This window comes from Protomyctophum parallelum (assembly GCF_964188405.1).
Source record: "Protomyctophum parallelum genome assembly, chromosome: 22".
Classification (NCBI taxonomy): Eukaryota; Metazoa; Chordata; class Actinopteri; order Myctophiformes; family Myctophidae; genus Protomyctophum; species Protomyctophum parallelum.
The window spans coordinates 16,584,186-16,612,136 of NC_139714.1; the positions used below are offsets into that span (position 1 = coordinate 16,584,186).

The following is a 27,951-nucleotide window of genomic DNA, read 5'->3' on the forward strand; positions in this document are numbered from 1 at the left end:
AATAAAAACTAGCAAACCCGCTCTAAAAACTAACTAAAACTAACTGAATTAGAAAAAAATATGTCAAAACTAACTAAAACTAAACTATAATGAAAAAAACAAAACTATTATAACCTTGACCTACCCTAGGGGAAACGGGGAGAACATGTGAGGGTACCTACCCTAGGGGACACGGGGAGAACATGTGAGCGTACCTACCCTAGGGGAATCGGGGAGAACATACAAACTCCACACAGAAAGGCCCTTTCGCCAACCCCGCCTCGGGTATGGGCTCTGATGACACAGAGGAGAGAAAACGCCCCCAGCGCCCACAGCGGGAATCGAACCCAGGACCTTCTAGCTGTGAGGCGAAAACACTACCGACTGTGCCACTGTCCCCCCTCTTGGTTTTATTTTTGATAAATATTTCAAACTTAATAAACAAATCAGCTCCGTCGTTAAAACTATCTTCTTCCAATCATCGCCACGGTCAAATCCTACCTCGCCTAAAAACAGCTGGAGATGGTTATCCATGCTTTGATTTAATCAAGAATAGATTATTGCAACTCTTTGTATATTGGCATCAACCAGGCATCACTCAGGCGTTTACAGCTAGTGCAGAACACAGCTGCCCGCCTTCTCACCGTCACCATAAAATATGTTATACTGTATATTGTATAGTGTTATAGTGTATATTGTATAGTGTTATAGTGTTATAGTGTTGTATATATTTATAGGAGGGTTGACATACTGTGAATCAGGAGGTCCAGGTTCGTTACTGAATTCAGGAGGAAGGCCTTGAGACCTGTCACTCTTCACAGACAGAAGGCTGGGAGTTGGAGACTCTGCTCTGTGGTAGACACTTCTGGAATCATACAGACAGAAATAACAATACATAAACAACAGAGACAGTGAATAATACTACTAGAAATAATACTAAGTAAATAACAAACAGTAATTAGCATAACAGTAGCTTGTATTCCATGTAGTACAAACTGTGGAATGGAATGATTTGCCCAAGGAGATAAAGACAAGTGCCTCTCTAAACACTTAAAACTTAGGTCAGGATTGAGAAGGTGTTTTTAGAATGGGTTAAAAGGTGTCTGTTGAATTGAGCAATTGTAACAGTTATCTCCTTAACACATTCCGACCAGGATTACTGCATGTTTTTGTGAGGGTATCTACTCTAGGGGACACGGGGAGAACATGTGAGGGTACCTACCCTAGGGGACACGGGGAGAACATGTGAGGGTACCTACCCTAGGGGACACGGGGAGAACATGTGAGGGTACCTACCCTAGGGGACACGGGGAGAACATGTGAGGGTACCTTCCCTAGGGGACACGGGGAGAACATGTGAGGGTACCTACCCTAGGGGACACGGGGAGAACATGTGAGGCTACCTACCCTAGGGGACACGGGGAGAACATGTGAGGGTACCTTCCCTAGGGGACACGGGGAGAACATGTGAGGGTACCTACCCTAAGGGAAACGGGGAGAACATGTGAGGGTACCTACCCTAGGGGAAACGGGGAGAACATGTGAGGGTACCTACCCTAGGGGACACGGGGAGAACATGTGAGCGTACCTACCCTAGGGGAATCGGGGAGAACATACAAACTCCACACAGAAAGGCCCTTTCGCCAACCCCGCCTCGGGTATGGGCTCTGATGACACAGAGGAGAGAAAACGCCCCCAGCGCCCACAGCGGGAATCGAACCCAGGACCTTCTAGCTGTGAGGCGAAAACACTACCGACTGTGCCACTGTCCCCCCTCTTGGTTTTATTTTTGATAAATATTTCAAACTTAATAAACAAATCAGCTCCGTCGTTAAAACTATCTTCTTCCAATCATCGCCACGGTCAAATCCTACCTCGCCTAAAAACAGCTGGAGATGGTTATCCATGCTTTGATTTAATCAAGAATAGATTATTGCAACTCTTTGTATATTGGCATCAACCAGGCATCACTCAGGCGTTTACAGCTAGTGCAGAACACAGCTGCCCGCCTTCTCACCGTCACCATAAAATATGTTATACTGTATATTGTATAGTGTTATAGTGTATATTGTATAGTGTTATAGTGTTATAGTGTTGTATATATTTATAGGAGGGTTGACATACTGTGAATCAGGAGGTCCAGGTTCGTTACTGAATTCAGGAGGAAGGCCTTGAGACCTGTCACTCTTCACAGACAGAAGGCTGGGAGTTGGAGACTCTGCTCTGTGGTAGACACTTCTGGAATCATACAGACAGAAATAACAATACATAAACAACAGAGACAGTGAATAATACTACTAGAAATAATACTAAGTAAATAACAAACAGTAATTAGCATAACAGTAGCTTGTATTCCATGTAGTACAAACTGTGGAATGGAATGATTTGCCCAAGGAGATAAAGACAAGTGCCTCTCTAAACACTTAAAACTTAGGTCAGGATTGAGAAGGTGTTTTTAGAATGGGTTAAAAGGTGTCTGTTGAATTGAGCAATTGTAACAGTTATCTCCTTAACACATTCCGACCAGGATTACTGCATGTTTTTGTGAGGGTATCTACTCTAGGGGACACGGGGAGAACATGTGAGGGTACCTACCCTAGGGGACACGGGGAGAACATGTGAGGGTACCTACCCTAGGGGACACGGGGAGAACATGTGAGGGTACCTACCCTAGGGGACACGGGGAGAACATGTGAGGGTACCTACCCTAGGGGACACGGGGAGAACATGTGAGGGTACCTTCCCTAGGGGACACGGGGAGAACATGTGAGGGTACCTACCCTAGGGGAAACGGGGAGAACATGTGAGGGTACCTACCCTAGGGGAAACGGGGAGAACATGTGAGGGTACCTACCCTAGGGGACACGGGGAGAACATGTGAGGGTACCTACCCTAGGGGACACGGGGAGAACATACAAACTCCACACAGAAAGGCCCTTTCGCCAACCCCGCCTCGGGTATGGGCATTGATGACGCAGAGGAGAGAACACACCCCCAGCGCCCACAGCGGGAATCGAACCCAGGACCTTCTAGCTGTGAGGTGACAACACTACCGACTGTGCCACTATCCCCCCTCTTGGTTTGATTTTTGATAAATATTTTAAACTTAATAAACAATCAGTTCCATCGTTAAAATTCTCTTCTTCAATCATCGCCAGGGTCAAATCCTACCTCCTCCTAACAACAGCTGGAGATGGTTATCCATGCTTTGATTTAATCAAGAATAGATTATTGCAACTCCTTGTATATTGGCATCGACCAGGTGTCACTCAGGCGTTTACAGCTAGTGCAGAACACAGCTGCCCGCCTTCTCACAGTCACTATAAAATGTGAACACATTACTCCATTTCTGCCCCTCCCCATTAGATCTGCTCAGATAGATGCTTTAGAAATAAAGTTTGATTTGACTTGGAGTACACAATTCAGACACCAGATGGAGGTCATGTTTCAACCTTTGATCAGTAGAGTGGTGTCCATCTTTGAAGTCAATAAGTCCATGCATGGACGAGTCACTCTTCATGGAGACACAGCTGGGTACAGGAGAGACTGCTCTGTGATGATCAACCCTGTTACAAAGAGAGGATCAACAAGATTTAGTTTATTTATAAATAAGAGAAAGTAAAAGATGAGTGTATATATATTTTTAATTTGCTGCTTTCTTTTGTTTTAAGAATGTAGCTGTTTTTGACAGATCCTGTGATCTTTTTGGCAGTGTAGTAGGGCTATAGTAAATAATCAAAAAATAAATCTCTATAACATTTTGTAAAAGAAAATACATATTTAGCCCCATGCTCGAATGCCCCCGCCCCGTGTCAAAATCAGCTAAAATCCCTAAAACGAAAGAAAGCAGCAAATGAAAAAAAAATGAACACTCATCTTTTACTTTCTCTAATAACAACATAAAACATCAACCTTGGTTGAAAAAACTATAGTTGTCCTTTAATATTGCCAGCTAAATAAAAAAATAATCCATTATTTGGATATGCACAACAACATTACAATTTAAAACGGTTAAAATCATATGTAACGTTGTTTTATGAGCAAACATTGTTTTATGAGTGGGAGTCAGTGTAAGCTTGTAAATCTATTTACATCCATCACTCGTCTGTCCTCCTGACAACTTTTTCATTATTCTGACGAGCAACACCGCTGCACGATGGAGTAGATTAATTATGCTTCAGTGTATTTTGCAGGAACAGAGATAGATTAATTATGCTACAGTGTATTTTGAAGGAACAGAGATAGATTAATGATGCTTCAGTGTATTTTGCAGGAACAGAGATAGATTAATTATGCTTCAGTGTATTTTGCAGGAACAGAGCGGTGCGTCTGCGATAAGGAACAGAGCGGTGCGTCTGCGATAAGGAACAGAGCGGTGCGTCTGCGATAAGGAACAGAGCGGTGCGTCTGCGATAAGGAACAGAGTGGTGCGTCTGCGATAAGGAACAGAGCGGTGCGTCTGCGATAAGGAACAGAGCGGTGCGTCTGCGATAAGGAACAGAGTGGTGCGTCTGCGATAAGGAACAGAGCAGTGCGTCTGCGATAAGGTGGTTGAAAGCAGCGTTGCGCTACATTGGTAACGACATGCACGCATCTGTAAACATGCAGGAGAAATTAGTCAATTCAAACCTTTCATCGGTCGGGTCGTCTCCGTCACTAGAGGTCAACGATGACATGCCAGAAGCAGAACTCCCACTCATTTTCTCCATAGAGATATTGTATTATCAGCTACAGTAAAATGTCGTAACAATCCAGTATTTAGAAAGAGAACTTGACGTCACACCATTAGACCTAGGTCTGGTTCCAAAAATGAACCAGTATTTAATGTGTAAAATCCATGATATTTACATTGGAATGAATGAGCCTGGCTGGAAAGTTCTTGTGAATGGAATCAAATGGAATCAAGCCAACCTGCGACCTGATAAATTACAAGTTAATTTATCAGGTCGCAGGTTGGCTTGATTCCAGCCTTCAAACTCTTAATATAAGGATGTTTTTAAATGTTCTATCCATCTATCTATCTATGAAGCAAAATGAATGGGACATTCTCTTCTGGCCCCATGCAGTGCTGTTGAAAATGATGGCGGCTTATCTCCTGATGACTCCTGGTAGAAAAGAGAGGATGAACAATATTTAGTGAATCATTATAATCCATGTTGAATCTAAAGCCACTGGTCACACATCTTTTACATTATAGCACTCTGAATTTAAAACACATTAAACTAGAAAGGTCTCTGCTAGGCCAGGTTGTTGGTCATTGTTTCAAATTCATGTCGGGTGTGTGTAATCTGTGGGAAGTATGTGTCTCTGATGTCTTGGTACAGTGGACAGTATGTGTCTCTGATGTCTTGGTACAGTGGACAGAGAGTATGTGTCTCTGATGTCTTGGTACAGTGGACAGACAGTATGTGGCCAGGAACACCAACAGGTCTGCCTTTGCAGGCTTCACTCGAGACCTCTGAGGTCTATCAACATTCTCCACTGTGCTGCTAAACAACACAATAATTTCTTTGCACAGACAGTGCTGTCATCCCCACATTATGGAGGCACGTCTTACATTGTCACATTGACAAATTAAGGTTGGTGGGGGGTGCGTTAAGACGACCGGATTAAGGTTGGTGAGGGGTGCGTTAAGACGACCGGATTAAGTTTGATGGGGGTGCGTTAAAACGACCGGATTAAGGTTGGTGAGGGGTGCGTTAAAACGACCGGATTAAGGTTGGTGAGGGGTGCGTTAAAACTACCAGATTAAGGTTGGTGAGGGGTGCGTTAAGGGTTGGGAGAGGGTTAAGGTTGGTGAGGGGTGTGTTAAGGGTTGGGAGAGGGTTAAGGTTAGGTTTAGGTGTGCTGCCCCGTGGGAGGTTAGGGTTAGGGTGAGGGTTTGAAATAGGTTGTAGGACTAATGACTGGTCTAATCAATGACTAGTCTAAACTAAAGGTTTTATTTTCTCACCACAGGGGACAAAACTCATAAACTCTCCTACGCTATAAACAAAATAGATCAATTGTAGATCTGCTATTCTCAGCATGAATCCAAGTGTAACATGACTAATAGCAGATCTCTTGTCCACTAGTCCCTTCCTGACATTTGTGTAGTTTTTATTTTTTTATTATTTTAATGTATATTGATTGTTTTTTGATTTGTTGACGAAATTGTCAATATATTTAGTCTTAGTTTTAGTCATCATAGCTTAGTTTTCACGTAGTTTTTGCAAGTGAAAAAAGGTAGTCGACGAACATTTCTCGTCAGTCAGTCAACGAAACGAAATCAATACTGGTTGTAGGTAGCCGTAGAGCCCGCTGTGCATATGATGCGTCCTATTGGCCAGGGGTGTGTGTAATGCAGAGCCTATTAGAATAGGTGCATGCAGGCCACGATGCGTCCAATTGGCCAGGGGTGTGTGTAATGCAGAGCCTATTAGAATAGGTGCATGCAGGCCATGATGCGTCCAATTGGCCAGGGGTGTGTGTAATGCAGAGCCTATTAGAATAGGTGCATGCAGGCCATGATGCGTCCTATTGGCCAGGGGTGTGTGTAATGCAGAGCCTATTAGAATAGGTGCATGCAGGCCATGATGCGTCCTATTGGCCAGGGGAGTGTGTAATGCAGAGCCTATTAGAATAGGTGCATGCAGGACATGATGCTTTTGCGGCCACATCAATTAATTAACGACGCACAGCCACTCCCCTGACAGAAAGGCCGGGGTGGTCGGTTTATTTTAGTTCTTATGTGAAGCGACCTAAAATCGCCCTATGGAGATAAAAATGGAGATGCAAATAAAAAAAGACATGAACCTGTGACAGTGTATTGGCGCCCTCTACTGAAAGTGACGTCAGACTTCGGTGCTCTATAGACCGATTCCGTAGCGGGTCTCATGGTCGCAGCCTACGTATTTCCTGTAGGCGGACTCGACGTAGCTGCGGGGGTAAAACCCTCACCAGGCGCACCTCTTCCACTACAGTGAACGGCAGAGTGACTGATGTTAGTTTGCCTCAAACTTTACTCCTTTACCTGCTTTTTTACTAACACTAACATTACAAAGATGCCCAGAACATCGAGATGAACCTGTGTAGTTTATGGCTGCTCCAACAGTAGTGGCAACATATAAAATAAAAAAAACATAATGTCTAATATCCACCGCGGTGGCGGAGACCAGAGCCATTGAGTAATGGTTGAGATGAAGCAGTGAAAGATACATAACGCCAGTCTTACCCAATACCAAATATTTCTGTTTTATTAACACAAGGCTGCTGTACTTTATACCTCATACTTTAAATGCTTAGTATGAGGTATAAAATACAGCAGCCTTGTGTTCATAAAACAGAAAGATTGGGTATTGGGTAAGACTGAAATTATGTATCTTTCAGGACCCTTCACTGCTTTGTCTCAACCATTACTCAATGGCTCTGGTCTCAGCCACCACGGTGGATATTTTGACATTCCGTTTTTTTTTGTTTTTTTTTATGTTGCCACTACTGTTGGAGCAGCCATAAACTACACAGGTTCATCTCAATGTTCTGGGCATCTTTGTAATGTTAGTGTTAGTAAAAAAGCAGGTAAAGGAGTAAAGTTTGAGGCAAACTAACATCAGTCACTCTGCCGTTCACTGTAGTGGAAGAGGTGCGCCTGGTGAGGGTTTTACCCCCGCAGCTACATCGAGTCCGCCTACAGGAAATACGTAGGCTGCGACCATGAGACCCGCTACGGAATCGGTCTATAGGTGAAGGTAACCATGACCTATTTCAGCATTTTTCAATATGTTCAGCCACTGGGATTTCTGACCTTTAATATGTTGTTACTAACATATTTATGAAACAAAATAAGTTGAAGGAGTTTCGAGCAACTTCAAACTGTCTGTGGTGTTCTCATAAGCCGAGTAGACGATAAAATGACAAATTTTTTTAAAAAGACACCCCGGGTCACCGGTGTGGTGGTACGGGCGCCCTAGGCTGCAATGGTTCGAATCCCGATCCTGACGACCTTTGCTGCGTGTTACTCCCCATATGCTGTGAGTTACTGTCCTATCAATAAAGGCATAAAAGCCCCAAAACATAAATCTTAAGAAAGAAAACAAGAGTAAATCCTTTGAATAAAATGTTACATGTCCAGTTATGAATATTAATTCACTGCTTCATCTTATGAAATCTCATCTTTATTGTCCCACTGGGGACAAATTCACACCACAAAGATGTTATGCGTAGGACCCTGTGTGCAGTCAGTCATAACACACGGACGGATCATGTTTACTGTTGTTTATGTATCATAAAAACCCCCAAAGGCTCGCTCTGGACCTGAACAAACACTGATTAAAATACTAGTATGATGTAGACCTACAAGTCATCAAATGTTTGTTTGGATCTTTACCCGTCATGAATCCTGTCCGCACATGGTGCTGTACTGTAGACTTTGGACTGGATAAAAAAATGACTCCTGTGTCGAGAGAGAGAGAGAGAGAGAGAGAGAGAGAGACAGAGAGACAGAGAGACAGAGAGACAGAGAGACAGAGAGAGAGAGAGAGAGAGAGAGAGAGAGAGAGAGACAGAGACAGAGAGACAGAGAGACAGAGAGACAAGGAAAGAGAAGAGGTTGTCAAACTGGTTGGTTAGCTGGTTCACACAAACAACTGATCATGACACGTCTACACAGAATGTTGATGACAAGCCTGAAGCCAAATGCCGGCCCTTCACACATTGAGAACGGTTGTGTCTTGTCTTGTCTTGTCAGAAGAACCATTGTATCTGTTGTGTCTTGTCTTACTATGCTAGATCTAGATAGTACAAACTGAGAAGACTTGCTTTATAGCTAGATATATTCACACTTTGTTGTGTATAGATAATGCTCAATTCAATGACATCTGTCTCTCTGTGCGTCTTACTGTGAGCACAGTTTCAGTTTTCAGCAGTTTTCACACGGCGTGCGCCAATGCCAGTTGGTACCACAAGGTGGAGCACTGCTCCCTCCCTTACCCATACCCACTTCTGTCAGGCTGTGATCAACTGTCTGCCAGTGAGTGTCTATGCTAATGATTTGATTTGAATTGACTTCTAGACAAGTTGTGATGGTGGGTTTAGGCTACTATGCTAAGCATGCAAATGACTGTCCCTCTCTCACTGAATGAATTGAAATGCTAAAATGGGCCATCTTCCCTGCATGTTTTTCCAGCATCAGTTCAAATGTTTTGGTAGGATATAAGGCTGTGTGGACAAACTGCAAATCTGCAATAATTATCGTATTGTAATTTGTAACTTTATTTAACTGTTATTCCTTGTTTCATAGAAGTGTGTATTTGTATCATGTCATGTCATGTCTTTAATGTTCAGATTAATTGAAAATGGAGGATAATTCAACAGATAAAATCCCAAGGGGCTTGTCTTTGGTGTATAATACAAATTATATTGCACTTTCAAAGCAAAGCAAAGTTCTTTGTTTACCCTGCAGGGAAGTGGACTAAGCCAAGGACTTGTTTACAGCCACACCTAGCCCTCCAAGCAGAACCCAATGTTACTGAAGTTTCTGACATCCGAGAGGGGCTAAGCCACACCCTGCTCATAAACATTTCATGGTAGGGGTTCAAAAGTACATTTAACCTTTATTTGTTTTCTTATAAAAGGACAAAGTCTTCATTTTCAATGATGCTGAGATTACAGAAGACATAATACAAGTGCAGTCTAATAATATTAAAAATATTTAAGGATAGGTAGCTGTTGCTTAGTTTAAAAAGTAAAGTATTCAATATTCAGAGATACATGTAGTAGGTCTATTGTTAACCACAGGTTACGTGTAAACACAACATACTAACGGCATAAAGTATATTTTATATATACCTGTAGCTTAATTGTTGAGCAGAGCAGAGGAAAAAGCGACGCGCTGTGAGCTTGTAGGTCTGCTCTTGTAGTGTGGGTCGGAGGAATGAGGAACTTGAGGAAGTGTGGCAGTGACCTCGTCCCCTTCCCCCTAGAATGAATAAGCTAGGGGTGGGCAACTGGCGGCCCGGGGGCCACATGCGGCCCCCACCTTCACTTAATGCGGCCCACATGTTGATATCAGAATGCTACAGTATTGACTTCAGCTGTTACAATTCCAAACCTGCTTTAATTACTTCATGACTAGTATTAAAATGTTATCTTTCTGTGTCCAATAGTTATGTTAACAGTTCATAAAGTTATAACTAAATGCTTTTGAAATTCAATAAAAGTAACTTTTCAGGATTCCAATTCAAAAATAGCAAAATATTATTCAGGTTTTCAATTCAAATATAGAAAAAATAGACGATCTACAAGCTCAAAACGCGTCGCATTGCGACGCGTTTTGAGCTTGTAACACAGACGTGTTTGACTGTGTTATCACCCCAGACCCCTACTGTGCTATTCTGGGTGGATTTCAAGACCTGTCATGACTCATTTCTGACTCACTACCAACATAAAGCCATACAATATGGCATGGTTATCGCAAAAAGGAATATTCTGACCCATTGGAAAGGAGTGGAAGTACCCACTTTTAATGTATGGCTAGCAGAATTGACCAACCTGCTACAAATGGAAAAGATAAGATATGATGTTTCTCTTAAAACGAAAGTATTCGACAGAATGTGGCAACCGTCTCACCTATCATTAACAGGCTGAAGTATGTATGCACATAAATGTTTTACTTCATTTTTTATTTTCTAAAAAACTCTTAACTGTGATCTATTGTATAATATTATTTTCATTTGTGTATGTTTTGTTTTTGTTTCTGTGCTAAATGTATTATTTTTCCTTCCTTTGCATGGGGGGGTGGGAAGGGTTTGTGTGTGTGTATGTGTAGGCCTATGTGATGTGATTGTTTGTAAAGTAGGCTATGTCTTGTCTTTAAACCTGAAAATGTATAAATAAAATTGTAAAAAAAAAACAGGACAATCCAGCCTGGTGACAGAGAGAGAACCATGCAGACCGCGTCCATCTTACCATATATTAAAGGTAATGACAAGGTGTTACCTACAGGTGCAATGGAAGCCCATTCATCCAAACAGAAAAGTCCTCTCTGATTGTATTAAACAACGTCAAACTCACCAACATTGCAGCTGTAGGGAAAGCTTGAATTATTCTCTTTCTATCCTCAAAGTGTTTGTTTCATAAAAGTCCACTGTTGACATGTTATGATCTACTTTGGGTCCTTGCAGATTAATATTTTAATATTTTATATTTATATAAGTGCTGGAGTTTGGAAGCGCTCGTTAGATGTCACTCAACCTCCCTGTGTACGACCTGTTTTGAATTAGCACATAACGCAAGAGGCAGCAGGACGTTGCTTTACAGAAAACGAGTGCTTCTAAACTCTGATGGAAACATGGCCGCGGTCTGCAAATGGGCAATACCCCACGGGGAGTAAAAGCACATTTTTACATTTCCCTATATAAGTATATATATACTCTTTTTAAATGTAATGTGTTCATTGTCCACCACTTAGTTTGACAAACTACAGTCAGTTAATCTGACTCATCAGAACTGGCCTGTCCTTCCTCTCTCTCTCTCTCTCTCTCTCTCTACTTGACCTCACCCCCCGAACCCACCTCACCCCTACCCAGTGCCCACTTTGACAGGCTGGATGGCTTAGTACAGCATCTAGCAATGGGTCTGGTCCACAAGATTCGATACACCACCAAGATACCCATGTACCTGTCTAAATACTTCCTTAATGTTAACGAAGTCCACACCCACAACACCAGAGGGAGTGCAGCGAACCATGTACAACCCAGATTCGGCACAAACAACACCGGAAAATAACATTGAGTGTTGCGCAACAGACACTCCCAGCCTGTGCACTTTTGGTGCTTTAAGCTTATACTTTAGCTATTGGAAAATAGCAGATCTACAAGCAAGATCTTTGAATATATATATATATATATATTCTTTCAGAGCGAACGTTTTTAACCCGAATCTTTGCTTCTGCATGGGAGGTCCCTGAAACAACATATTTTCATATGGAGGTTGGCGACCAATTACATGTAATTTTTGGGGTCCTTGACATGAAAGTTTGAGCACCACTGATATAGAAACATGAGAACATGAGAACTTTTAGGATTTAAAAGACATTTCTTTAAATTTCAAAATTAATCACAGACCTACAAGCTCGTAGCGCGCCACTTTTGTAGGTCTGCTATTTTTGAAAAATCGAAGAATGACTGACATAGAAACATAGCTTTTTCAGAAAACTGTCATTTTCAAACAGACATCTTTAGAATCTGATCTCAGGTCAAAATGGGTCAAACTGCCTTCTGTCCTGCAGGCTCCCCTGTGATGAAGACCCTGTGTCACCATGCAGAGCCAGCTCCGCTTCTCCTCAAGACCACGGAGGCCTAAGACAGGAAAACATTTCTTACAGCTAAAACTAAAACGCCTTTGGAATAACATACTGTACAGTATAATAGTACAGTGTGACAGGAAGTATAATGGTTATTGTTAACAGAGCCTGTACTGTATTGTGCTTGTGTATCCCGTCATACATGATGTAATATATACACAAAGTATTCACTTATTTATGCCTTATCCCATTTTGGGCGGGAACCCCTTTTAGTGTTAGCATTATGTTGAAAAAAAAATCGAAGAACGACTGACATGGAAACGTAGCTTTTTCATAAAACCGTCAGGATGTAGAAGACATTTTTAGAATCTGATCTCAGGTCAGAATGGTCTAAATAGTCATCCAAATGTTTTGTTGGTTTACATTCATTGACATTTCACAAATGAATACAGAAACAGGAGATAGGCTCCTGCCCCTATGGGCCTCATGGCTACAGAAACAGGAGATAGGCTCCTGCCCCTATGGGCCTCATGGCTAGAGAAACAGGAGATAGGCTCCTGCCCCTATGGGCCTCATGGCTACAGAAACAGGAGATAGGCTCCTGCCCCTATGGGCCTCATGGCTACAGAAACAGGAGATATAGGCTCCTGCCCTATGGGCCTCATGGCTACAGAAACAGGAGATAGGCTCCTGCCCTATGGGCCTCATGGCTACAGAAACAGGAGATAGGCTCCTGCCCTATGGGCCTCATGGCTACAGAAACAGGAGATGGCTCCTGCCCTATGGGCCTCATGGCTACAGAAACAGGAGATAGGCTCCTGCCCCTATGGGCCTCATGGCTACAGAAACAGGAGATAGGCTCCTGCCCTATGGGCCTCATGGCTACAGAAACAGGAGATAGGCTCCTGCCCTATGGGCCTCATGGCTACAGAAACAGGAGATAGGCTCCTGCCCTATGGGCCTCATGGCTACAGAAACAGGAGATAGGCTCCTGCCCCTATGGGCCTCATGGCTACAGAAACAGGAGATAGGCTCCTGGCTACAGAAACAGGAGATAGGCTCCTGCCCTATGGGCCTCATGGCTACAGAAACAGGAGATAGGCTCCTGCCCCTATGGGCCTCATGGCTACAGAAACAGGAGATAGGCTCCTGCCCTATGGGCCTCATGGCTACAGAAACAGGAGATAGGCTCCTGCCCTATGGGCCTCATGGCTACAGAAACAGGAGATAGGCTCCTGCCCCTATGGGCCTCATGGCTACAGAAACAGGAGATAGGCTCCTGCCCTATGGGCCTCATGGCTACAGAAACAGGAGATAGGCTCCTGCCCCTATGGGCCTCATGGCTACAGAAACAGGAGATAGGCTCCTGCCCTATGGGCCTCATGGCTACAGAAACAGGAGATAGGCTCCTGCCCTATGGGCCTCATGGCTACAGAAACAGGAGATAGGCTCCTGCCCCTATGGGCCTCATGGCTACAGAAACAGGAGATAGGCTCCTGCCCTATGGGCCTCATGGCTACAGAAACAGGAGATAGGCTCCTGCCCTATGGGCCTCATGGCTACAGAAACAGGAGATTGGCTCCTGCCCCTATGGGCCTCATGGCTACAGAAACAGGAGATAGGCTCCTGCCCTATGGGCCTCATGGCTACAGAAACAGGAGATAGGCTCCTGCCCTATGGGCCTCATGGCTACAGAAACAGGAGATGGCTCCTGCCCTATGGGCCTCATGGCTACAGAAACAGGAGATAGGCTCCTGCCCCTATGGGCCTCATGTCTACAGAAACAGGAGATAGGCTCCTGCCCTATGGGCCTCATGGCTACAGAAACAGGAGATAGGCTCCTGCCCTATGGGCCTCATGGCTACAGAAACAGGAGATAGGCTCCTGCCCTATGGGCCTCATGGCTACAGAAACAGGAGATAGGCTCCTGCCCCTATGGGCCTCATGGCTACAGAAACAGGAGATAGGCTCCTGGCTACAGAAACAGGAGATAGGCTCCTGCCCTATGGGCCTCATGGCTACAGAAACAGGAGATAGGCTCCTGCCCTATGGGCCTCATGGCTACAGAAACAGGAGATAGGCTCCTGCCCTATGGGCCTCATGGCTACAGAAACAGGAGATAGGCTCCTGCCCCTATGGGCCTCATGGCTACAGAAACAGGAGATAGGCTCCTGCCCTATGGGCCTCATGGCTACAGAAACAGGAGATAGGCTCCTGCCCTATGGGCCTCATGGCTACAGAAACAGGAGATAGGCTCCTGCCCTATGGGCCTCATGGCTACAGAAACAGGAGATAGGCTCCTGCCCCTATGGGCCTCATGGCTACAGAAACAGGAGATAGGCTCCTGCCCTATGGGCCTCATGGCTACAGAAACAGGAGATAGGCTCCTGCCCTATGGGCCTCATGGCTACAGAAACAGGAGATAGGCTCCTGCCCTATGGGCCTCATGGCTCGGCAAGGCTTACTTTAGGTCAGTTACAGGCCAGGGGGCTGCCAATTTTTGTGAAAAGGAGAAGATGAGTCATAGCTGACTAAATGACGTAAAATAGTTAAAAAAAAATATATATATAGAAACTGTCTATTTGCTCAGACACTTTCGCCATTCATTGTCAGTGGGAATTTAATGTTTGTGTAGGACACAAATCTACACTAATAGGAGGGGCTAGCACCCCTCAAAAAGATGAGGTTGAGATCATCCACAGCAGTCAGTGACCTAATAAGAAATGATCACAGTGATATTTGTCAGGTGAAAGAAGCGCTGGTTTCTTTATTTAGTAACGAACGTTGGGTGTCTCTAAAGAGTTCTGTTACCTGCTTCCTGTTACCCATTTCCTGGCCATGAGAGCATAGAGCGTCACAGTCCCTCCCCCTTTCAGAACGATGAGTGGCCCAGGAAATGAAATGCAATGCATTTCTCCATAGGATTTTCTTTAAGTATTTATTTAAAGACAGTTACGCCGCGGACAAAGCCAACTCGGATCGTGACAAATCATGACAATGAACACAATATTTTGGGCCGATCAAATCATTAGAAAGAAGAAAATAAAGGCAGGAGACAACACTATTTGTTTTGTTTTTCTTCTTATAAATTATTTGATCGGCCCAAAACAATGTGTTTATTGTCATGATTTGTCACGATCCGAGTTGGCTTTGTCCACGGCGTAACCGTCTTTAAATAAATACTTAAAGAAAATCCTATGGGAGAAATGCATTGCATTTCATTTCCTGGGCCACTCGTCGTTCTGAAAGGGGGAGGGACTGCGACGCTCTATATGAGTAACCAATACATGACAGCAGCGTGCGAGGCAGCCAATCAGGATAACAGATATAATAGGGAGATATACGCCTTCCTACGGTGCCTTGTGAGTTCGTCATGTTGGCTTTATTGTCACGTTACTGTACACGAGGACACAAGAATCAATATAGACACAAAAAAGATGACATTAAATCTGTTTCCTGCTACTGTTTTTATTTGAATTTGTTCAGTACTGGAGTTTCACGGACCAAATAATGGAACAACACTGTGTTACAGACTCTCTCTCTCTTTGGGTACAACCGACTAACAACAAACGTTAAAATTATTCCTCTATAAAATGGACTAAAAGTACATACAGTACATACAGTCATTCTCTATGACAGGCACCCAACACTACCACGCCTCTGCACGCACATACACGCTCACATAAACGCACACACGCACGCACACACAGTTATAACATACACACATTCATCCTCAGACTATCAATCACATGCACTCACAATATACACACACACTCATTCACAATAGAATACATTCTCAGGAGGAAAAAAAAAGTCAATTATACATTTTTTAGAGCATTTCATATCGATTTCCTTTTTTCTCATTACACACGTCATCATCCTACCTAAAACGGGAAGTATAGGCCGTACCTCTATCTGTGTGACAGCCAATTAGGAGTGGCCGCCTGGGGGCAACACGTTACCATTGGCCAAGGGCCGTACCTCTATCTGTGTGACAGCCAATTAGATGTGGCCTGGGGGCAACGCGTCACAATTGGCTAAGGGGCTACACAGTATACAATCGTCAGTGTTCATTGGTCCACGTGTAACACTGAGAGCATACGAACTCTGCATCCTCTGCCTCACTGACTCTGAGGACTTGAGTTGGACTAGTGGGTCTCGGATTCTGGACTAGTGGGTCCCGGATTCTGGACTAGTGGGTCCCGGATTCTGCGTGTCACTCAAACAAATCTGTAGGCTCTTGATAAGCCTTTGGAATAAAAGTGACACCTATAGACCCTTATCGACCTTGTGCCCAGCACAAAGATTAGATTTGAACGCTGTTTTTGAATATAGCTTATAACGAGGGTGTCAAATTAGTTTCAAATCTTTGAACACCCGAATGGGTGATGATTGGGGGTTTTCATAACAAATAATGCAATTCAATATATATATTCTTTTCTTTGATAGCAATCTGTTGAGGGACGTTCCGCTTTCTTTTTCCCCCAACAACACAAAACACAGATAAAGTTTACTGGCTTACAGTTGAAGCTGCAAGTGCTTATATGTACAGTATAGACACACAGGGATATAAGTCAACCTTCACGCACAGAAGCGTCTTATCTCCCCCGTGTCCCCAACGACCAGGCAGGGATCACCAGGGGGGCAACACCCTGGGGGACCTCTGACCGCCCAACGACTAGGCAGGGACCAGGGGCAACACCCTGGGGGACCTCTGACCGCCCAACGACTAGGCAGGGACCAGGGGCAACACCCTGGGTGACCCCCGCCCGCCACTACATTCACCTCCGTGCCAACACTTCCGATCACACTAACACATCTTTAAACTACAGTCGCATTGTGCAGATATAGCGTCTGTCTTCAATACGCGGCCTATTAGGATATCTCAGACATTATTAGTTATCAATGTGAACGATATAGAGAAACGTTTAGTTGAGTTATCACGGTAAAGCATATGGTGTGTCTGTGTGTGTGTGTACGGTATATCGTATATGTATACATACATACATAAATACAGTACACACACACACACACACATGCCTTGCTTTAGAACTCAATGGACAGATAGTTTGGGTCCAGGTTGGACCAGACAGAACTTATAGGTTGTTGTTTTAGTGTTTATAAACTTGTTGTCTGGGAGAACGCACCCAGTGCCATCATACAAGAAGAGTTATCATGTTCATCTCTCTGGCAGCTCTACAGCATGCTGAGATGTTGGAGGTGCAACAACCACCACCACATTCACGCTTTCCCAACTCCACAGCGAGTACTGTATGATGAAGAAGAGCAAAATGGCGGCCTGTTTTGTCACGTGCAGAGTGTGGTAGTGGTGGTGAGTTTTGATCGCACGTACAGTATACACGTGTTATCGCTTATGATTCCCCCGCTCTCTGTGCGCATGTTTTTTTTTTCTTTTTGTGGGGCAGAGTCATACAAACACTCGAGATTTCACACAACTGACGGTGTAACGTTTTACATGTCGCACAACAGTGTCACGTGTCGAAAGTAGCCGATCTGGAAGCTCAGAACACGTCGCGCATCACAGCGTTGTGAGCTTGTATATCAACTATTTCTGGCTATGAATCAGGCATATCCGAGGCCAGTTGCTTGGTGTGTGTGTGTGTGTGTGTGTGTGTGTGTGTGTGTGTGTGTGTGTGTGTGTGAGGGCCAGAGCTATGATAAAGGAGAAAATGAAAGCCTCAGGGAGAGGGAAGGAGAAAACCGCAGTGTTTCACCTGCTCTTCTCTACACAATACATTTCTAAAGAACAACAAAACAAAAGGACACAAAACCAAAAAAACGTAACCTTAGATCTTTTTTCCTCTACAGTTTAAAATATAAAATTCAAGTGCAATTAAAGTTCCAAATATTAGTTACATCACATACATTTCTCTCTATAGTAACAATCTGTTACTTGCAGGTAGTTTTATCACGGCGTGTTATATGATATCTTAATCTTTTTTTTTTCCTGTCGTTTTATTTATTATTATCTACAATAATTATAGACTTTTTGTTTCGTCTGATGTAAATTGTTCCCTGTTGCTCCTTTATGCAGTGGTGGAAAAAGTACTCACATTTATTACTTAATTTAAATATAGAAATACTCTGTTACAAGTAAAAGACCGGAATTCAAAATGTACTTAAAGTACCAAAAGTAAAAGTACTCAATATGCAGAATTTCCAATTTCAAGTTTTCAAATGTAAAAAAAAATCATTTGAAAATAGCAGATGTGACGCATTGAGAAGCTCAAGCTTGTAGATCAGCTATTTTCAAATGGCTGAAATGTATATAGGGCTGGAGTGGTTAATGTATGTTTAATCATATCATACTATAATCATATCATATCATCATACTATAATTCAGTCTGAATGTCTGTCTGTCTGTGTGTCACTGTAACTGCCGTAGCTCCTCACAGCCTGCACCAATCACTCCCACTTTTCACACAGGCATTGACCATAATAATATGGAGGTCTTAACGAAGCCCTTTTTCCAATTATAAATTAATAATGAATTTATTAGTGAATAAAAAATGCGAAAACGCACCCAGGGGGCTAGTAATAATATAACTAAAGTGAACAAATAAATGTGGGCGGAGTAAAAGTACAATATTTGAATGCGAGATGTAGTGGAATAGAAGTAAAAGTGTTGGAAATTGGAAATACTCCAGTAAAGTACTGATACCTCAAATTGTACTTAAGTGCATGTAAATGCAAGTAAATGTACTTAGCTACTTTCCACCACTGCTCCTATGGATAAAGTATCCTATGGATAAAGTATTCTATGGATAAAGTAATCCATGGAGGTGGAATGGACTGGGGCGGGTTCTGGTTCTAACGCAACAACCTTAGGATGGATTCCCATGTCCGGGTTTTCTTTTTTAAGTGCACCAGTTGTTTTCTTTCTTTCTTTTTCAACCCCATCTTGTGCACACCAGGGAGGGGGGGAGGGGGGGCATTAAAGGATTAAAAACACAGAGATACGTCCGTGCGCGCGACGTGGATGGATAGATTTTTCCGGGCATGTGTGCCGTAATATGTTGGCGCACATTAAGCACACTGTACATACATACATGCTTAGCACTCGACGCACACGCCACCGCGCCTCGCATCTGTGAGAACGTATTACATACAAAAAACATCCATGATATGGGCGTCCGCAAGTGTCTAACATATAAATATTACAAAAAAAACAAAACAAAAAAGACACACCGAAGTAAAAAACAACAACACAAACAAAGCATAACAACAATAAAGCAGAGGGGGGGGGGGTAGACGGTTTGGGGGCATGTATTTCCCGCAGGCTGGACAATCATTTTGGGGGCTGATAATGGCTGGGGGGGGGGGGGGGGGGAGGTCAGATAATGAGCTGTAGAGACAGGGACGTCAACCACTCAAACCATATATACTTAGCTGACCATAGAGTCTCCCAGGGGTCCTTCATTTTACCCCTCTTCACTAAAATATCCTCACCAAAAACACCCCCATCCATAAACTTGAAGACGGGTCTATTTCTGGTGAAGATGTTTATAGTGCAGAGGTGCAAAAAAGAGAGGACCAAGTACAAAGGTCAACTAGTTCAGTGGTTCCCAAATCTTTCAGGTCGAGGCCCAAAAGTTTACCCGGGACCCGAATTATAGTGAAAATAGCAGATAATTATTTTACTTCTTAATTATTAAAAAGGAAAAAAAAAGAAAAAAACATATCCATGGAATGTCTTAAATTTGTTTTGCTTGTTTGTTTGTTTTAACTAAGATTTATGAAAGAAAATGGGATTTTTTTCAGTCCAGTCGTCGTGACCCATACAAATCGGGCCCATGACCCACAGACGGGTCCCGAGCCACTGTTTGGGAAGCAGTGAACTAGTTAGTTCACTAAGTATAGCGGGTTGGAGAGGTTAGTGAACTAGTTAGTTCACTAAGTATAGCGGGTTGGAGAGGTTAGTGAACTAGTTAGTTCACTAAGTATAGCGGGTTGGAGAGGTTAGTGAACTAGTTAGTTCACTAAGTATAGCGGGTTGGAGAGGTTAGTGAACTAGTTAGTTCACTAAGTATAGCGGGTTGGAGAGGTTAGTGAACTAGTTAGTTCACTAAGTATAGCGGGTTGGAGAGGTTAGTGAACTAGTTAGTTCACTAAGTATAGCGGGTTGGAGAGGTTAGTGAACTAGTTAGTTCACTAAGTATAGCGGGTTGGAGAGGTTAGTGAACTAGTTAGTTCACTAAGTATAGCGGGTTGGAGAGGTTAGTGAACTAGTTAGTTCACTAAGTATAGCGGGTTGGAGAGGTTAGTGAACTAGTTAGTTCACTAAGTATAGCGGGTTGGAGAGGTTAGTGAACTAGTTAGCTCACTAAGTATAGCGGGTTGGAGAGGTTAGTGAACTAGTTAGCTCACTAAGTATAGCGGGTTGGAGAGGTTAGTGAACTAGTTAGTTCACTAAGTATAGCGGGTTGGAGAGGTTAGTGAACTAGTTAGTTCACTAAGTATAGCGGGTTGGAGAGGTTAGCGGTGCGGAGGAGGAGGAGGAGGGGGGGGAGGAGGAGGAGGAGGAGAAGGAGGAGGAGGAGGAGGAGGAGGAGGAGCCTATTTGTACGGCCGTAGGAAGCGTGTGACTTTGGAGCGCAGCAGCTTGATGAAGGAGCGCGGGAACATCTCTTTGGACTCCTGCGGCGAGTACCTGAAGTAGTTCTGGGGGTGTGCCAGAACATCGAACAGGGCTTTGATCAGCTTCTTGTCCTGAACACACAGAGAGAGAGGACATCATTGATTAGGCCATGTCATCATGTCTATAGATTATACATTCACACACACACACACACACACACACACACACACACACACACACACACACACACACACACACACACACACACACACACACACACACACACACACAGAGAGAGAGAGAGGGGACATCATTGATTAGGACCTGTCATCATGTCTAGATTATACATTCACACACACACACACACACACACACACACACACACACACACACACACACACACACACACACACACACACACACACACACACACACACACACACACACACACACACACACAGAGACACATTGGTTGTTCGGTTTGACCCAACCGTTTTGGAGATATGGCTTATAGAGTAATGTCTTGCAGAGAAACAGCAAGTTGAGAAAACAGGCTTGAAAGGTTCACTTCTGTGGACTCTAACATTACACCTAGCTACATGTTTAAGCACTTATTTCATATTTACATGTCTATTTCAGCTCTGACACTTATTTCAGACATGCGCTAGTATGTGAAGAGTCTGCCTGTGCTATTAACTGAAAAGAAAAAAAGTTTTTCTCCTCTGGTGAAAAGCTGGAGTTTGTGCGATGGCAGGCTCTCAGTCAAATCTGGTCACAAATGCCTGCAACCCAGCAGCAATGGGATGGTGTGCTACTGTAGCTAGAATATCAGTCACAACCCTCGGTAGAGAAAGACGAGCTCCTTTGTCACTCTCGAGAGACAAAAGGACAGGGTGTTCCGTCCTGTGCCTTAATTCTCAAAGGACACTCAAAGGACAGTAACTTAAGTATCTCCTGATGGTTCTCTGAGGCGTAGAGTCTCCATAACAGTACCAATACAGTACCTTAAGTATCTCCTGATGGTTCTCTGAGGCGTAGAGTCTCCATAACAGTACCAATACAGTACCTTAAGTATCTCCTGATGGTTCTCTGAGGCGTAGAGTCTCCATAACAGTACCAATACACTACCTTAAGTATCTCCTGATGGTTCTCTGAGGCGTAGAGTCTCCCGTCTCGTACGATGTCCTCTATCAGCTGCTGGTAGTCCTCTGCAACGCACAACCGTTCAGTTACATTATTATTATTATTATTATTATTATTATTATTATTATCTGCTGCTGGTAGTCCTCTGCAACGCACAACCGTTCAGTTACATTATTATTATTATTATTATTATTATTATTATTATTATTATTATCAGCTGCTGGTAGTCCTCTGCAACGCACAACCGTTCAGTCACATTATTATTATTATTATTATTATTATTATTATTATTATTATCAGCTGCTGGTAGTTCTCTGCAACGCACAACCGTTCAGTCACATTATTATTATTATTATTATTATTATTATTATTATCTGCTGGTAGTCCTCTGCAACGCACAACCGTTCAGTCACATTAACAGTGGTGGGAGAAAAGCACTCAAATGTTTTACTTAAGTAAAAGTATCAATACTGCGATATAGAAAGGCCTCACTCACACACACCTTCGCAACAGACTGACTTGTTGTATACAAAGGGTGTGATACATCTTGCCCCAATGCATTTCCAATGGGAGTCACATGGTTTGACACAACATTTGTGTTGTATGAGGGGGAGGGGGGCAGTCGAAACACAGCCGAAAGCCGTACAACACAAATGTTGTACAACAACTTGTAGTCCAAAATGTTGTATCAAACCAAGAGACTCCCATTGGAAATGCATTGCGAGCTTGCATCAGCTATACATCTCATACAACAAGCATACATCAGTCTGTTGTAAAGGTGTGAGTGAGGCCAAATATATTGGTATCAAAATGTACCAAAAGTGACTATGCAAAATGTCCCATTTCAAGTTTTCAAATGTATAGAAATATGTTGAAAGTAGCCGATCTATACAAGCTCACAATGTGTCGCATTGCGTTAAGATCATAAGTGGCACGACTTTGTCAAGCTGTGAACGACTCTAATAGTCGACTCTGACCATCGTAGGTGACGTAGGGAACTTGGAATCCTTTCCCGCTGTTTCCTTCGTTGGACTTGAACTGGATCCAGAGCTTCCGGGAGCGAGAGGTGAAGGCGATTGGCCGCTCGTATGTCTGGCACGTCTCATAGGTGGTGATGGACGTGGGCAGAGCTAGAAGAGGAGGAGGAGGAGGAGGAGGAGGGGGAAGGAGGAGGAGGAGGGGGAAGGAGGAGGAGGGGGATGAGGAGGGGGAGGTGGAGGAGGAGGAGGGGGGGGGGAGGAGGAGGAGGAGGAGGGGGGAGGAGGAGGAGGGGGGGGAGGAGGAGGAGGAGGGGGGAGGAGGAGGAGGGGGAAGGAGGAGGAGGGGGAGTAGGAGGGGGAGGTGGAGGAGGAGGAGGAAGGAGGAGGAGGGGGAAGGAGGAGGAGTAGGAGGGGGAGGGGGAGGAGGAGTAGGAGGGGGAGGGGGAGGAGGAGGAGGAGTGGGAGGAGGAGGAGGGGGGGGGGAGGAGGAGGAGGAGGAGGAGGAGGAGGAGGAGGAGGAGGAGGAGGAGAAGGGGGGGAAGAGGAGGAGGAGGAGGAGGAGGAGGAGGAGGAGGAGGAGGAGGAGGAGGAGGAGGAGGAGGAGGAGGGGGAGGGGGAGGAGGAGGAGGAGGAGGGGGAATTAGAATTAGAAGAAGAAGGAGGGCACATAGGTTTATTTCCCATTCCATGTGTGTTTGTCTCATAGTATGTAACGCCAGTGCTGCTGTTTTCAGCAATGGGATAATACTTTTGTGGGTGAGTAGATCTTGTTGAGCTGGTCATTGTGAAAGTAGCTCTCAAGTCAAAAAAGTGTGGGCACCCCTGATGTGGACCATGATCAATTTGATCAATTCTTGATATAAAAAAAGCTTCTAATATATTATTTAGGCCCCCACAATCTATAAATCTCACACTATTAAGGCAAACCGGCCGGTTCCACGCGCTTACACAAGGTGCCCTTTTTTTCACTCGAGCACCTGCCCCTCAGTCTAAATGTCTGTGCACGCCACTGCTCTGCACATTAATTAATTAATTTAAATGTTGTTTAATTTACCGCTCTTCCTCATGACGAGCACGTCTCCACACTCGTCCTCGATGGGGAGGAAGATCTCAGGCACCACGATGAGGATGCGTCTCTTGTGCGGCGGGTTGATGGTCCAGATGCAGTCCACGTTGGACGGGTAGTCTCCGGGGTAGTTGGGGGACTCGATGTAGCCGGTGTAGTCCCCCAGCTCGCCTCCACAGAGCTGGTCTGAGACAGAGGGGGAGACATGAGCTGGTGAACACAGAGGAGGCGCAGTGATGTTTCAACCACTTAACCCGTTCTGACCCGAGATCAGATTCTAAAAATGTCTTCTACATCCTGACAGTTTTCTGAAAAAGCTATGTTTCCATGTCAGTCGTTCTTTGATTTTTCAAAAATAGCAGACCTATAAGCTCGTAGCGCAGCTTGTAGATCTGCTATTTTTCAATAGCTAAAGCATAACATAATGCTAACACCAAAAGGTGTTCCCGCCCACCCATTTGTGACGTCGAAATAAAAAGAAAATCTTCTAAATCATGACAGTTTTTTGTTGTTGAAATACCTCATGTTTCTGTATCAGTGGTGCTCAATATTTCATGTCAAGGACCCCGGAAATGATATGTAATTGGCCGTCGACCCCCATCCAAAAATATGTAGTTCCAGGGACCTCCCAGAAGCAAAGATTTGACTTAAACACGTTTGCTCTGAAAGAATATATTCAAAGATTTGTGCATTTTCACGATTTTTCAAAGATAGCAGACCTACAAGACCTACAAGCTATAAGCTTGTAGATCTGCTATTTTTCAACAGCTAAAGTATAACATAATGCTTAAAACACCAAAAGGGGTTCCCGCCCAGAATGGGTTAAGCCAGATACTATCTACTGTACAAAGCTCACGGTGCATCAGTCACGGGCCACGGCACGCTGTGAGCCGATAGGCTATTTTTTGCTGTACAACTCTGGCAGATGATGTGAAGCATGCAGGCCTATAGGCTATTTTTGAGAGCTTTTGCCTATAACAGCATGCCCTATAACAGCATGCCTATAACAGCATGCCTATAACAACATGCCCCAACATAGGAATGCCAGCGTTAATGGAAAGATGGAACGAACAAGAGGTTCACTAATGGCACAACAGACTATATATATTCTATATATATACTATAAGTAGACACTCCATCATCGGTCAGTTAGTTTAAGACCAAACTGATTAACACATTTTGGGCAGGAACCCCTTTTGGTGTTTCTAGCATTATGTTATACTTTAGCTATTGAAAAATAGCAGATCTACAAGCTCGTAGTGCGTCACCGAGTGCCGCGCTACGAGCTTGTAGATCTGCTACTTTTGAAAAATCGTGAAAATGTGTCTTTGAATATATATTCTTTCACAGTGAACGTTTTGAACTCAAATCTTTGCTTCTGGGGGGGGGGTCCCTGGAACAACATATTTTCAGATGGGGGTCGGCGGCCAAATACAGATCATTCTGGGGGTCCTTGATGTGAAATAGTTTGAGAACCACTGACACAGAAACACAGGTTTTTCCAGAAAACTGTCAGAAACAAGGCATTTGTAGAATCGTCCGGTTAATGCTATAAGAGAAACATCAACGACACTGTTCACTGCAGGTGATCTCTGCATGCAATAATTTATGCTTCAAGTGAAATATTCTGCGACGTTTCATACTTTTGCAGTGGGAGACGTTGGTGGCGCCGTCAAAGTCCGTGGTGGTGTTGCCGGGGCAGGTGATGCAGTAGTTCTGACCGAACTCGGACTGGTACGTCCCGCCCGGGCAGCGGATACAGCGATGGGTGCTGGAGTTGTAGTGGTGACCGGGAGCACAGTGGACTGAGGAACAAACACATTGGGGTCGATTTAGGACTTCTATTTTACTTACTTCTATAATACTAATCTAATTACAGTATTATGATCTGGGGGCGTGTAGTATGTCATATTGCAATTTTGGGCATGTTAAGAAGCGCTTTTGACACCCCCCGGAGTGCGCAAAACGGCCTTGAATTAGTCATGGGTGTGTTTAAGGCGTGTTTGAGACGTACCCAATCAACATGTCCGTACTATTCTCTTTACCAGTCAGCTGATGTCACATACGGAATGCGCACTTTGGGGATCGTGGTATGACATTTCTTCAGGCTGGCACCATAGAAGACATGACATGCCTTTGTCACATTTGGGTTAATTATTCCTATTGCACTGCATGCTGTCACCTTTATGCCTCAAAAGAACAGACCCACCTTTCAGATCGGAATGGAATTGCGAGTAGATAGCAGCATATTGGCAAATTGGTAATTAATTAATTCGATAACGATAGAACAATACAGCGAATGAAAGCAAGATTCCTAAGGAATATGGAGATTTTTACATTTAATAAAACGGTTGAGAAATGAGAGAACCATGAGTGTTTATAGGCTAATATCAACGTTTTTTTATGAAAGACCAAACGGGCTGTGAACTTGAAGAGCTCAATCACCATCCCGACACGGAAGAAATATAGCCTAGTGCATGCATGTATATGCACTGTTGCACTTGCACACAGTAGCCTACACACGCTCTTTATTTGTTTCTATTGAAAAACACCAGTAAAATAACGTTTATTATATTTTATTTCATTCAAGTCACGACGAAGGAATGAGTTGAATGCGTGCTGCGTAATGCTGTGGCCCCGATGGTATGGTCTTCGCTGAGTTCGCTCGTAGCATTTTATTGAAGAAGACTTGAATCGGGTGTGATACAGCATATGAAAGCACATTTCCCACGGATTATGGAGATGTTTTTATTTATTTTTAAGGTTGAGAAATGAAAGAATTATGGCCGTTTCTAATCTCAACATTTTTTTTTAAAAGACGCAAAACTGCCATGTCTCATAGAAACAAGTAAATAGGTCTATAAAAATAAGCGCATATAACAGGGGTCTGTAACCTATTTTAAATGAAGTGCCATGTTTTTATTTTCTAAATAGTGAGTCTGCCATATCCAGATTAATTTGAATGACACCACATTAAAATAAAAAAACATATTTTGATTGTCCACAAATATAAAGTTCTTCCTTCTTTTTAAATATGTTCTTGCACATTGTTATAATGATCATTATATATCCCCCTGCAGTCAGAGTTCATAGTTTTAATGAATGAATGTGATGCATTGTGAGCTGGTATAGATCTGCTATTTTCAAAAGTAATCATTTTATTTAATTTTTGGATTAGCTGTCCTTAGTTGGGCAAATGCATTCATCTGGGGATCCTTGACATGGGAATGTGCTGTGTGAGGATCACTGGTTTAAACAACATTAGGAGAAAAGCCCAAATAACCACTTTAGAAACAAGAAAAGCAACAACACAGAAAGCAACTTTACAGAAAAATAAGCCGCTTATAATAAACAGACATGGCAACACTCTAGCAGCCTCTCAGAGCCGCTCAAGTGTCAAATCAAACAGTGCTTTTTGCGTTTATGAGGTGGTCAGACCCACGTCTAATCGTTATGCGCTGAGTGTCTTTAGGTCAAGGGGCTTAATAGCAATTTGCGCAAAGCGAAAATAATTAACATATGGACACTCCCACAATGCTAAAATATTCAGCAACGCGGTAAGCCATAATGTGTGTGCGTTCAACACGGGCCAGTGCGTTCAACACGGGCCGATATGCCTTTCATAATACGAATGTGCGCAGAGCGAGGCCAATTTATGTATTTCCATTGGTAAAACGCACCTTCAAAATCTACCCAATTGTGTTTTTATTCATAGATTTATCCTTTTCTTTCTTTATTTAACCAGGATAGTCACCACCACTGAGATAAAATCTCTCTTATTTTTTTTTGCTCCAAACAAGCAATAATTTAACAAGACAGCTACATTAAAAACAGACAGGCGGGCAGAGATAATAGAATGCACAAAATTAATGAGAAGCACATTTAAATGATTCACATTTCAAGA

General features: G+C 43.5%; 2 protein-coding genes across 2 annotated transcripts in view; both read right to left on the reverse strand.

Moving 5' to 3' along the window:
• Positions 1-684: 684 nt before the first annotated feature.
• LOC310879732 (uncharacterized protein) lies at positions 685-4,852 on the reverse strand (the record flags this gene model as incomplete). The annotated part of the gene is made up of 4 exons (XM_083794559.1): positions 4,609-4,852; positions 3,432-3,545; positions 2,104-2,217; positions 685-844 (listed from the first exon to the last, which is right to left on the reverse strand). The coding sequence occupies exons 1-4, from the start codon at positions 4,686-4,688 to the stop codon at positions 685-687; spliced, it is 468 nt and encodes a 155-aa protein (XP_083650685.1). The 5' UTR covers positions 4,689-4,852.
• Positions 4,853-20,634: 15,782 nt separating this feature from the next.
• The window catches only part of scube1 (signal peptide, CUB domain, EGF-like 1), a 151,409-nt gene continuing 144,092 nt past the window's right edge, over positions 20,635-27,951 (reverse strand). The window contains 5 exon segments of the mRNA XM_083757696.1: positions 20,635-20,989; positions 21,987-22,066; positions 22,979-23,131; positions 24,036-24,233; positions 25,691-25,852. Of these exon segments, the coding sequence (XP_083613822.1) occupies positions 20,837-20,989; positions 21,987-22,066; positions 22,979-23,131; positions 24,036-24,233; positions 25,691-25,852 (746 nt within the window). The 3' untranslated portion in view covers positions 20,635-20,836.